General features: G+C 42.4%; 1 protein-coding gene across 1 annotated transcript in view; it reads left to right on the forward strand.

Annotated features, from left to right (window-relative positions):
* Positions 1-13871, forward strand: part of GSR (glutathione-disulfide reductase) — a 47944-nt gene that overhangs the window by 13401 nt on the left and 20672 nt on the right. The window contains exons 2-6 of the mRNA XM_045073784.1: positions 3686-3712; positions 5946-6034; positions 7492-7561; positions 10263-10410; positions 13696-13750. Coding sequence (XP_044929719.1) covers positions 3686-3712; positions 5946-6034; positions 7492-7561; positions 10263-10410; positions 13696-13750 — 389 coding nt within the window. The remainder of the gene's footprint in view (positions 1-3685; positions 3713-5945; positions 6035-7491; positions 7562-10262; positions 10411-13695; positions 13751-13871) is intronic.

Consider the following 13871-nt stretch of genomic DNA (forward strand, 5'->3'; position numbering starts at 1 on the left):
ATTTAGTTTCTTAAACAATTTACATTGCTTTTGAAGTTCCTGGGAAGCCAGAGAAGGTTGACTGTAGGACAAATGGAGTGTATTTATTTAGTGTATTGCAATCATCTCTACTTTTGGAGAAACTGGTTTTGGAGTCTGTCTCATTGAAGCCTCTTGGTAAACTTAAGCTGTGGAGTGCAGAGTATAGAGCTGTGCATAGAAGGGACTGGAAAGCCTGCCCACCAGACGAGCCAGGAAAGGCAGGTCTGATGATAAAATCATTGCCAGGGGGCTGGATTTCAGCTGCCTTCCTCTCTTCTACCACATAGGAAACACCTGTCTTCCTCCTTCATTAGAATTGGCTCATTCCATCTATTTCCATAACTCAAATACTTGGGAGTTGAGAAATAGCAAAGTAGCACATCCTCTGCTTAGACCTATGCAGGGCAGTGTAGGAAGAAAGCTATAAATTATTCTGATTGCTAATATAAAGTACTTTCTGAATAGCTTGCTTGTAATGCTAGTGTAGGTGTGATTCCTTTATTTGACGAGGCTTGAATTCTGCACCCTTCTCTCAATGCTGAGTTCCCTTTTCTCTTGCCTTCTGAATCTTTATTATAGCAAACTCATGAAAGATCCAAGTCCAGAGTATATGACCTGTCTCTAGAAGAACCTCCAAATGACTGATAGCTTGCAACTGTAGAGAAACATAACTCACTCCTTTATAATCCCTGAGGGCAGAATAATGGGAAATAACAGGATTAAAATGAAATGGCAGGAGGTATGCTGCAGATAGAGGACTAGCTTGTGACTGTTCACAAGACCTTTTTCAAATATTCGTGATCTTAATGAGATTTGGGTAGGTTTCCTTTACTCTAGCATTTCATATAAAATCCCTTGGCAAGTGTGTATATATTTAGTTCAGATTTCACCAAAGGATACCTAGAAAATATTCGGTAAGAAGTAGGCTTGTATTCTTTGGGCTTATAGGGAGCCAGCCTAGTTCTTACGGTCGTGATCAACAGAGCCACAAGCATCCAGTATAAATTATGTCCAAAAGGCATCAGTATTTAAATATTGAGTCTTTACTCCATGCCACTAGGCATGAGTGAACATACTGATATTTTTAAGGATATATAGTGGAGACCTCGTTTAAATCTCATAACTTTACGGGTTCCTGGACTCCAGATTTCAGCTCACGTCATGATCTCAGGACTGGGAGATCAAGCCCCGTATCAGGCTCTGCTCTGGATAGGGAGCCTGCTTAAGATTCTCTCTCCCTCTGATCTCTGCACACCAACCCCCCACCCCCACTCATGCTCGCTCTCTCTCTCTCTCTCTCTCAAAAAGTTTTTTAAGATTTTTTTTTTAAATGACAAAGAGGTAACACAAGCAGGGGGAGCAGCAGGCAGAGGGAGAAGCAGGCCTCCTGCTGAGCAGGGAGCCCCATATGGGGCTCGATTGCAGGATGCCGGGACCATGACCTGAGCCAAAGGCAGAGGCTTAACGACTGAGCCACCCAGGCTCCCCTAAAAAAAATTTTTTTTTTTAAAGATTTTATTTATTTATTTGTCAGAGACAGAGGGAGAGAGAGCGAGTGAGCACAGGCAGACAGAGAGGCAGGCAGAGGGAGAAGCAGGCTCCTTCCCGAGCAAGGAGCCGGATGTGGGACTCGATCCCAGAACCCTGGGATCATGACCCGAGCCGAAGGCAGCTGCCCAACCAACTGAGCCACCCAGGCGTCCCCCCTAAAAAATTTTTTTAAAAAGATCTCATAACTTCATTTTAATGGCCAAGATGTTACCAACACCTCCCAGTCAGTATTTATAAGATTAAAAGGTATCAGGAATACACATTACATGACTGGTTTCCAGAGCTGAAAGAGTGAGATCAATCTAGTTTTCCTTCTGCAACCAGCTCCTCCGCTAGGATACACCAGTGTTTAACCCATTCAGCCAAGTACAAATTTCTTCACCCGAGGGACAGTTTTAATCAGTCTTAGTCTTTTAATTTTTTTATTAAGTTCATTTGACATACGTGTCAACACTTGTGTAAGTTTAAGGTGTACAGCATGTTACCTTGATACATACATATAATATGATTGTCCACATAAGGATATTTATCACATCACATAATTATAGTACAGTATTATAGTCTATAGTCGAATTAGTCGTACCCTTAACCGAGCTTTTTTTCCCATGTTCCATTTTTTAGCATGTGCTCAAAAGGAAACAAACAAATGGAAACAAAAATCTGTATTTAAATATATATCACAGCTTGTTTACGGGGACTGTTGGGAAGAATTTCTCTCTCGGGGTGCCTGGGTGGCTCAGCTGGTAAGCAGCTGCCTTCAGCTCAGGTCATGATCCCAGGCTCGGGCGATCGAGCCGTAGCATCAGGCTCCCTGCTCAGCAGGAAGCTCGATTCTCCTTCTCCCACTCTCCCTGCTTGATCTCTCCCTAGATCTCTGTCAAATAAATAAAATCTTAAAAAAAAAAAATTTCTCTCTAGTCTGAGGGGTATAACTAGTTGTTTTCTTAAACAACTGGTTAGTTTTTGTTTTTCTTCTTTTTTTTTTTTTTTTTTTTAAAGATTTTATTTATTTATTTGACAGAGAGAAATCACAAGTAGATGGAGAGGCAGGCAGAGAGAGAGAGAGAGGGAAGCAGGCTCTCTGCTGAGCAGAGAGCCCGATGCGGGACTCGATCCCAGGACTCTGAGATCATGACCTGAGCCGAAGGCAGCGGCTTAACCCACTGAGCCACCCAGGCGCCCTAGTTTTTGTTTTTAACGATTTTATTTATTTATTTGGCAGACATCGAGAGAGGAAACACAGCAGGGGGAGTGGGAAAGGGAGAAGCAGGCTTCTGGCCAAGAGGGAAAGCCTGATGCGGGGCTTGATGTGGGGCTCGATCCCGGGATCCAGAAACCCTGGGACCATGACCTGAGCCAAAGGCAAATGCTCAACCAGCTGAGCCACACAGGTGCCCTAACAACTGGTTAGTTTTTATGCGACATCTTACAATTATTTGTGTTTTGGTGGCTAGAAGGCCAAGAATCAAATTTGTGGTCTGTCTCTAGCAAGTATGGAAGCATAAATATATAAGCATGTATGTATATATATGTATATATACCCACACATATATATGTATGTAGGATGAACCTTACTGCTTGATTCTTCATTGTCCTTTGGTCCTGAAAAGTAACATATTTCTGCTAGAGACTTTTTCAAAGGGGCATTCTGAGGTTTTTACCCAGCATCTACCACAGTAAGTTTCCCAGAAATCCTCTAGATTAGCTGCTCAGATGTTTCCACTGCCCTTATTTAGCTGGTGGGTCTTTCCTTCTGCTGCTTTTTTTCTGCTTCAGACTTCTGTGTTCTATGCAAGTTCAGGCTTGGGCCACCTTCTGACCTCTTCCACCCCTGCACTGCGTAGCCCCATGGATGTGGAATTATTTTCTCTCTCTTTCTCAGTGACTGTTTTCCTTGAGAAAATACTGAGGAACAAAGGTCCCTGCCTCATTGTGTAAGAAAAGGAACACTCATGTCTTTAACAACTCCGTAATAGCAAAAAGGAACTAACGGTAGAATGGGACTTAGAAACTTAAGGAATTCTCCTGGGTTGATGCTTGGGGGTTCATTTCTTGCAGGTTTGTGTGATGATTTGAGTTTAATATTCTTAAAATTTGTCCTTTTTTCTCCTAGGTGAATGTTGGATGTGTACCCAAAAAGGTAAAATTACTATTTCTTCTTCCTTCCACACTTCTTTTACATGTTTGATAAAGCAATGCGTTGATTTATTAGCTTAGAGTGCATGAGTGAGATAATATCTAGGTCCAGTAATTAGGACTGGTCCATCTTCTCAATCTAAATGACTGAATGGAATCTGCTTAGGTATTCTCATTTAATCCTGTAGCCTCATGGATTCTCTTAACAACTGTGTGGTTTTCTTTCCTGGTATCTGTGGTGTAGGGCACACTGAATGAACTTGTCCTTCACCTGTGAAAAGAGAGGAAGAAATGGCAGCTCTTCTTTCCAAAGCTGCCTCTTGTTTGTGCTGGCAAATAATTTTACTCCACATTTGAACGTGCTTTAACATGTTCTAATCCTAAACTTAAAACCTTTTGTTACTGAGATTACATTCTAAACTGGCATTTTTTTTGTAACCGGTAAACAAATATTCCTAATCTCTTCAGTGACACATAGCTGAGTATAATGCCAGAAGGTTTTTTTATAATCTGTTTCCCAGTATGGGTAAGGTTTGGATTTTTGTGTGTATGGTTTCTTTTTTTTTTAATCATAGGAAAGTTTCTTTTTTACTGTGGGACACTTTCCCTCAATTGTTTTCTTTCCTTTTGGTCTTAGATTTTGTACCCTGTTCTTTTTTTTTTTTTTTACAGATTTTATTTATTTGACAGAGAGAGATCACAAGTAGGCGGGGCGGGGGGGCGGTGGAAGCAGGCTCGCCACCAAGTAGAGAGCCCAATGTAGGGCTCCATCCCAGGACCCTGGGATCATGGCCTGAGCTGAAGGCAGCTGCTTAACCCACAGAGCTACCCAAGCACCCCTTTGTACCCTGTTCTAATTGGAGTCATGCAATTATGATATATAAATTATGTGTATCAGTTATAAAGTAGTTTAAACCAGTTATGGTAGTAAATCCATTGATTTACTCATTGGTGCTACCTCATTATTTAAATACCATCTGGGTATAGTAGCCTGAATTGGTAATATTTTGTTCCTGTATATTATGTTTTGTTTATTCATTCTATTCTGAACACATGTGCAGGACATTTACTTTATATTTTCATAGGGATCTACTGACTTCAAAGTGCTTTTTGCAAGCTTGAAGATCAGTTGGTTAATTGCCTTTTGTTTTCTAGAACTAGCTAAAGCCTGGAGTAACTGCCCTCCAGAAGGATAGAGTGGGGCAGCAGTAGAGAAGGAATCAGATCGATGGGGCTGCTACTACCCTAATTAGGATGAGCCTATCATATAGAGCTTCTCCAGAGATTGTCGGATGCTATAGCAGCATATATAATACGCATTGGAAGTAAATAAATACAGTACCTCATGATGGGATGACTTATAGTGGTGTTTCTTAAAATAACCCATCTTATTTTGTAGTACTGACAAACCTGTCATAGGTACTATTTAAGATAAACAATCTAGCAGATAAAATGGTTAATTCTATATTATATGAATTTTACCTCAATTTTAAAAAATGAGCAGAATCCAGCAGGGTCACCGATTACTCATCTTTAGGCATAAATGAAGAACAGTACAAAGAAGAAACCTAACGCTTATCAAAAATGGAGTCTCGGGCTTATCTGACAAAGAAAAATGATAGTTTGTTTGTCATCTAGAGTTCTGGATGCCAACTGGAATTCAGCTATCTTGATGATCAGTTGTTATAAAAGGCCTTTACAGATTTTAGGCTGCATTCCACAGAGATGCAACAAACATTTGAGTTCCAGATGCCTGATTACACAATCTTTGACAAGGATATGTTCATAGGTACCGAGTTTATAAGAGGGATTCGATCTCTTAAGGTTTTCAGTCCTCAGCTTGTTCTCATAGCTTCTTCTAAATCACTTTACTATAAAGCTACAGATGCATTTCCATTCCCTAGAATTAATCATAGAAGATGGGGCTTCAACAAACCTGAAACTTAAATGGAGGATGTAAGCAATAATAAATTTTACCAGCAGGACTGGAAGGCTTATAACATCCTGCTTCTATGGAGTAGGGAATGTAATAGAAATAATTTCCTGCGACATTTCACCAGCTTCCGTACAACATCTGTCTGGTCATATTGCTGAACTTTTAGAATGTTTAGTTTTATTTTTAATTTAAAGTTCATTATTTTTATCTGCTATTATGTAGTTACCTTTCACGCATGATTTCTTTCTTTTCTCAGGACTCATGTACTACTGTTGTGGCTTCCTTTTTTTTTTCTTGACAGGTAATGTGGAACACGGCTGTCCACTCTGAATTCATGCATGATCACGTTGATTATGGCTTTCAAAGCTGTGAGAGTAAATTCAATTGGCGGTAAGCGTTAATGCTCAGAGTGTTCTATTTACAAATATATTTATCTTTCATAATTAAATGAGCCGTAAACTTTTTTGGGGAGGGTGTTACTGTGGTAAAATGTATATAACAAACCTTTGCAGGTGACGGATATATCCGTGGCCTTGATTGTGATGCTGGTTTTAAGGTGTGTACTTCTCTCTAAACTCATCAAGTTACGTTCACTAAATATGTACAGTTTTTTGTATGTCAGGCTTACCTCCATAAAATGGCTTTCAAAGTCATGAAAAGTCCATTTTAGCTATTTTTAAGTTGTCAATACAGGGCCATTAAGTTATTCATAGTGTTGTGCAACCATTACCACCACCCATTTCGAGAGCCTTTCCTCCATCCAGAACAGAAACAAGGTGCTTATTAGACAAAAACTCATCTCCTCTCCCCCCAGGCCCTGGTATCACCATCCTACTTTCTGTCTCTATGAATTTGCCTATTTTAGGTACTTCATACGACGTTTGTACTTTTAAGCCTGGCTTATTTCACTTAGAATAATGCTTTAAAAGTTCATCCATGTTGTGGGATGTGTCAGAATTTCATTCCTTTTTAAGGCTGAAAAATATTCCCTTGTGTTCATACCACATTTTGTTTATCCATTCAGCCTTCAGTGGACTTTTGGTTGTTTCCACCTTTAGTCTGCGGTGACTAATGCTGCTGTGAACACTGATCTACAAGTTGCTGCTTTTGGGTCTATACCTAGGAATGAAATTGCTGGGCCAAATAGTAACTTTATTTATTATCATTTTCAAAATTTTTTGTTTCTTCGCTTCGCCCCTCAAATGGCGATTTTATGTTTAACTTTTATTTTGTTTATTATTTATTTATTTTTTTGGTAAGATTTTATTTATTTATTTGACAGAGATCACAAGTAGGCAGTGGCAGGCAGACAGAGAGCAGGAAGCAGGCTCCCTGCTGAGCAGAGAGCCCGATGTGGGGCTCAATCCCCAAACCCTGGGATCATGGCCTGAGCCAAAGGCAGAAACTTTAACTCGCTGGGCCACCCAGGTGCCCCTATGTTTAACTTTTAAAGGAACTGCCATAAACTTTTAGGAGCCATCAAAATTTTCAAAATTTTCAGAAATCCATCCACTTATTCAACAAACATTTATCGAGTGGCCCGTAAGTACTAGGGACTTGCCAAAGCAGCTCTCCCTGTCTTGTCTGCAGAACAAAATTTACATACCATGGATGCCAGGTGAACATCTTCCCTGGACTAGAGTAAGGGTTCTCTACATATGGCAGAGCAGATGGGCACGGGGGCAGGGGCAGCTGCCTTCAGAGATACTCCCTCCTGCGGATCTTGTTGACTGCTCTGTGTGGGTGTGTGATTCTCTGCTGAAAGGGGTGTTCAGGGACAGATGCCCCAGTCCCTAAGGGAAAGAAGAGAACCCTGTTTCTCAGTACTGACTCAAGTTTCATTACAGCATTATAAAGGAGAAGCGTGATGCCTATGTGAGCCGCCTGAACACCATCTATCAAAATAATCTCACCAAGGTGAGTGTGCTGGGTTTGGGGTTTAGAGAGGGGGCCGTTCTCTGCTGGAGTGTGCTGCCGGTCTGGCCAGACAAAAAACATAGCCTTTGCATGTATCCCTTGTTGTTTCTTTAATTTCTTTGCCGTTAATGATTTTGAGGTTGACCTGCCAGAGCGGGTCTCTGCTCAGGAGGCATCTTTTTTCTAAAGAGTGGGCAGCGCCTGCTGTGATGGGTAGACCAGGTCTCTCCTGATGGGCGGCTCCTTGAGTAGGTCTCGCCCTCCAGTTAGTTCTAGAAACCCAAAACAGAGACTAATTTACACAACGATACACCAGCTTATTCAGATCAGAAGTACAGCCTGGCTGGAAAGCTGCCATTGCTCATTTGCTCCCAGCAGCCTCGACCCGTGGCTAGATATAGTCAAGAGAACAAATTATAGTTCAGAAGGTTTGTTTTTGTGAATGAAGTCTGATCAAGTACACCGGGCAAAGGCCTGTTTACCTTCAGCAAATATATATTATCTTTTGCCAGTCTCTGGCTTTTTCTGTCTTGGTGCTTAAATATTGTACTTCCCCTTGGGGCTGCTGGAGACATTGACAAATGGTGCACAATCCGGCTGCTGCCCTTTTTCTTTTCTTTTTTTTCCTCTAAGAGAGGGAAAGAGAGAAAGAGCCCAGGAGGGGCAGAGGGAGAAACAGACTCCCCACCAAGCAGGGAGCCTGTTGTGCATCTCAGTCCCAGCACTCTGGGATCATGACCTGAGCCCACGGCAGGCATGTAACGACTGAGCTACCCAGGGGTCCCTGGCTGTCCTTTTCTTTTCTTTTCCTTTTTTTAAAAGATTTTATTTATTTATTTGAAGACGGATCACACGTAGAGAGAGGAGGAAGCAGACTCCCTGCCGGGCAGAGAGCCTGATGTGGGCCTCTGATCCCAGGACCCTAGGATCATGACCCTTGCTAAGGTAGAGGCTTTATTTAACCCACTGAGCTACCCAGGCGCCCTGCCCGCTGCTCTTTTCTTGACAGTGTATATCCCACCACCCTTCATTTGCCTTCGTGGTTTCACTTTGCAGGTTCTAAGATTTCTGCATAGCTTAGATTGTATTTAGATCAGTAGATTGTCGGTGATATTTGGGCCCCCATAATCTCATTGACAGCATGTCTATAAGCCAGCTTTTAGGGTTCAGTTACTTCTATAAATGGCTAACCTCATGTATTTTTATAATGATTCTTATTCACTGGGTTTATTTTTTCGGAGGGTGATATTTTCTTTTCTTTTTTTTTTTTTTTGAAGAATTTATTTATTTGACAAGAGAGTGAAAGAGGAGAGAGAGCACAAGCAGGGGAAGCAGGCTCCCCGCTCAGCAGGGAGCCCGATGCAGGACTCGATCCCAGGACCCCAAGACCTGAGCCGAAGGCAGAGGCTTAACCCACTGAGCTACCCAGGTGCCCCCGGAGGGTGATATTTTCTGACCTTAATCCCATTTCAAGTATTTGAGGGCCTTCGGTCCCCTCTACATGGATGACAAGAGATTTTAAGACCATTAGACATGAGCATAGAGGTACCACTTGTTATACTAAGACACCCACATCAGTTTTTTTAAAAAATGGAGTGAGCTTAAATACTTTTGCAGAAGAGCCAGGAAAGTCACTCAGGGAACAGCAATTTTTTTTTTTTTTTTAAATATTCACAAATCTTAGTGTGTAGTCAAACTTACTGTATGTGACCTTATGGGAAAGGAATTACTTATAGTCAGTCCAGAGCTTGTGAATAGGAAAGGATACTTTCTGTCAAGTATCTTAGGAAATGAAAAAAAAAAATTCTCTCTGTTCCTCCCCCTCATGATTATTATTGGCACTTGACCCAGACCCCTCTAGCACCCTATGGGAAACCATTCTCTCCTGAGGAAGGTTTCTCTTGTGGCTTCTGGCACTGACCTTGATTCAGCTTGGTTAAGCAGGGCACCTGGGGGGCTATTTGGGAAGGAGGAAATAACTTAATTCAGAACAGAGCATGTTCCGAAATGTCGAAATATGCTCTTTTGTGATCAAGCTCCCACGATTCCATTGTCCTGGTAAGTTGCCCACATTTGCTTGCCGATACACATATCACAGCTTCAGAAGCTTGTCCTCATTCCCCGAAAGGGAGGCCCCAGCACAGAGGGTGCCAGAGTCTGACTTCGTAACATCTCTAGCACAGAACTTCATTGTTGTGGGATTTTGTGGTTACTTCCATTTTGTTTGAGAAAACAGAAGTGTTGCGTTTCCCTCCCTTGGCCGGAGTGTTCCTCTTTTGCCTCTGCTTTCTTCATCTTTATCCTTTTGTCTTTCTGAGCCTTCTGCCCCTCCTCCAGACACCGCATTCTTCAGTGTGATTTCATTGCCAGTGAGGAAGACTTTCTCCCCAACTCCTGCGGACAGAGATGGAGGGTTTCTTCCTGGGGAGGTGACTAGCATGTATCTTTTTTTGGTCTCTGGATTTTGGCCCAAAATAGCATCTTTATAGCTTCCTGTGACCAACTTCCAGCATCACACGGCCACCTCCTTACCTAAGTGTCAGTGAACAGACGTTCTGCAGAAACTCAGACGTGACAGAGTTGTCTTGGTGTCAGCAAACCTCAAATCTAGATAGCCGCCATAGAGAGGGAAAGAGCAGATATGTCGCCACAGGTGTTCTCGTATCTTGAGCACAGGCTAATGTCACGGTCCCTTCTCCAGTCCCATATAGAAATCATCCATGGCCATGCAGCATTCACTTCTGATCCGGAGCCCACAGTAGAGGTCAATGGGAACAAGTACACTGCTCCTCACATCCTGATTGCCACAGGTGGCGTGCCCTCACGTCCCCAGGAGAGCCAGATCCCCGGTGAGTCTTCTCAAGGCAAATACTTGTTAACCGTCAAGTGGAGTATATTGTTGTCTTCAGCCTTCCAAGCGATACTAGGGAATCTGCCTGCTCCAGTTCATTCTCTTGGACAAGGCCACACAGAGGAGAAGGCCTCCGCAGAACCTAAATGTAATTGGCTTAACTTGTGCCTGGTGATGGGGCAAAGATATTTCTTCTAGCTCCAAGTTCAGACAGCCTACAGGTAACACCGCAAGAAAAATCAGCAAAGAATCTCATCCTTTCAGCATGACAGAGACGGGCACCCACCTGGGTCTGTCCCCTGAGTGGTTTTTTACAAGACATGTTCTTTGTTTGTTTGTTTATTTTAAAGATTTTATTTGTTTATTTGAGAGAGAGAGAGATAGAGGATGAGAGGAGAGAGGTCAGCGGGAGAAGTAGACTCCTTGCTAAGCAGGGAGCCTGATGTGGGACTCGATCCCAGGACTCCAGAATCATGACCTGAGCTGAAGACAGTTGCTTAGCCAACTGATCTGCCCAGGTGCCCCTACAAGATGTGTTCTTTACTTGTGTTCTGTTTAAGGAAGTGAAATCTTGTACAGATATAACTTAATGACTTACTTGGTATGCATAGTTTTCTCTCTTACATAGAAAATTATAAAATTAGGGGCGCCTGGGTGGCTCAGTGGGTTAAGCCGCTGCCTTTGGCTCAGGTCATGATCTCAGGGTCCTGGGATCGAGACTCTCACATCGGACTCTCTGCTCGGCAGGGAGCCTGCTTCCCTCTCTCTCTCTCTCTGCCTGCCTCTCTATCTACTTGTGATCTCTCTCTGTCAAATAAATAAATAAAATCTTAAAAAGAAAAGAAAAAAAAAGAAAATTATAAAATTAAAGCAGTAAGGAATTTCAGATAGGCCTATTTGCTCTTGCCTTTTGTGCACACAGGGATAAACTATGAACATACTGCCTTATTCTCACATAAGAAACATGGTTCATGTCTTTCTCCCCAGCTAAATTATAAGGTCTTTTTGGGCGGTGATCATAGCTTATCCATATTTTGTATTCTCCCTGGATTGGCCTTATAAGATCTGTGACCAACCTGAATTAAATGGGAAATTTTGGGTGCACATGCATTTATGTGTTTTGTTCTCTCTGGGGAGAGGATCCAAAACTTTCACCAGCTTTAAAAGGAAGTTCATGACCCCCAAAAGGTCAGGAGCAACTACCATAAAAGACGGTAAAGTACTATTCTCAAGTTCCTAAAAATTTAACTGAAAATTTGGACATAAGCATCCTAATATGAAGCAGTCTTCAAGACTGCTTGTTAAGTGAAAAAAAGCAAGGTATGAAGCAGAGTGTATAGTATGCTACAATTTGTGTTTTTTTTCAAAAGGCAGGAAGACTGTCCACATGCACTGGAATATCTCTGGAAAAATACTCAAAGCCCTGTGATGCTGACTCCCTTAATGGAGAGCACTAGAGGTCGGGGTGGGAAAGATTGCTTTTCACTAGATGCTCTATTGTGCTTTTCGAATTTTTAAAATGTATACATTTTACTAATTTAAAACATATAATAAAAACACGTGCAAAGAATTAAATAAAAGGTCAGTGTTCCAAGGTTATTTCTAGGCTTAGGGTGCTCACAGGTGGGACAGATTGCTATAGGATGGCATCAACCAAAAAGACTTTCCAGGAAAAAGGATCCTAACAGATTGAGCGGTAAGTGCTGAAGAAGAGGAAGACCGAAAGAACCAGTGGGAAATACAGATGTCTTCAAAAGATATTGAGCTACTTCGACCAATTTTTCCAGTACGGAAGTACTGGGGGCCCATTCATTAAGCTGAGACTAAAAAAGGGTGAGGACCAGATTGCAGAGACTTACAAAGTCAAATGAAGGAATCTCTAGAATTCACGACAACTGGGTCAAATAACTGTTAGCTTATAAATAGAGTTGTGACAAGATGTCAGCGATAATTTTAGACACCTGACCTGACAGGGACTCACAGAGGAGGCAGATGAATGCAGAGAGCTGTTGCGGTAGCATGTGTGGGGGTGATGATATGGTGCGGAACCCCAGCGTTAGTGTCTGATCTGTAAAGGAGAAGCTTGGTTCTGCAGAGGCTTACTGAGCTGCTGCTGTGGACCAGGCCACAGAGAGGAGGACAGGCATAACGGACTCAGAAGGAAGAATCAGCTGCTGGATTTCATTGATTCCAGGACTCATTTAAAAAAAGTATATTCATCACATCTGAGATCAGGATTATTAAAGATTTATTTATTTTAGAGGGAGAAAGAGATCACAAGTGGGAGGGGAAGGGAGAGGGAGAGAGAGAATCTCAAGCAGACACTGCATTGAGAGTGGGGCCCGATGCAGGACTTGATCTCACGACCCTGAGACCATGACCTGGGCCGCAACCAAGAGTCGGACGCTTAACTGATTGCACTCCCAGGTGCCCCGGATGTGTCCTTTAATCATGGCACCTCGAATTTAGCAAAGTGTAGTATTTTTATTAACTCAGGGTTTCATTTGGGTTATTGGTGGAGATCGTTCAATTTAACTGTAGTGGTAAACTTGGGAGAGGGATACAGCTGGGACCTAAAGTTTAAGATTCAATTCTTTTTTTTTAAAATTTTATTTATTTATTTGATAGACAGAGATCACAAGTAGGCAGAGAGGCAGGCAGAGAGAGAGGAGGAAGCAGGCTCCTTGCTGAGCAGAGAGCCTGACGTGGGGCTCAATCCCAGGACTCTGGGATCATGATCTGAGCCAGAGGCAGAGGCTTTAACCCACTGAGCCACCCAGGCGCCCCTACGATTCAATTCTAAACATACTGAGTTTGAAGCAGAGTAGAATTATGTAGTGGGGCAGTTAGGAATCTGGGACTCCTTGGGGAAAACATCAAAACTGGAATATTTGAAAGTCCTCCACTGTCAGGGGAGAGTTGGTTGAAACGTTTGACGAAAAACACAGAAGAGAGCCAAGGCTGAGCTGAGGGGTTCACACCTACATTTGGGTGCAGGAGAATGAAATAGAGCCAGCAGAGTCTCTTCATGAGAGCCAGGACGATCTTAGTTCCTTAGAAAAATGTAGTAGGCAGTCATCACTTCTCTTAATTCTACAGAGAAAATGAAAATGTGTACTCAGGAAAGACTGGGTTGGCAGCATCCCAAGTGGAGACTTTGACAAAACTTGTCAGAACAGTATGTGATGGCCGAGAAAGCATCTGGGTCCATATACAAAGTTTTGATACCCTTTTATAAGGGAAAGCTTGGTCTGTGTGATCTGTATTGCATTTTCCTCCCTAGGGGCCAGCCTAGGAATAACGAGTGATGGATTTTTCCAACTGGAAGAATTGCCTGGGTAAGCAGTTTGTTCTTCCTCAGTCTCTCTAGCTAACGCTTCTTCTGCCTCCTCCACCTAACCATTAAATGCAGGCTTCCCTTGAATTTTCTTTACCTGCTTCTCTTTTAATGACCTTGGG

The sequence above is a fragment of the Mustela putorius genome, unplaced genomic scaffold, assembly GCF_011764305.1.
Source record: "Mustela putorius furo isolate JIRA1106 unplaced genomic scaffold, ASM1176430v1.1 tig00537255_pilon_pilon_pilon, whole genome shotgun sequence".
NCBI lineage: Eukaryota > Metazoa > Chordata > Mammalia > Carnivora > Mustelidae > Mustela > Mustela putorius.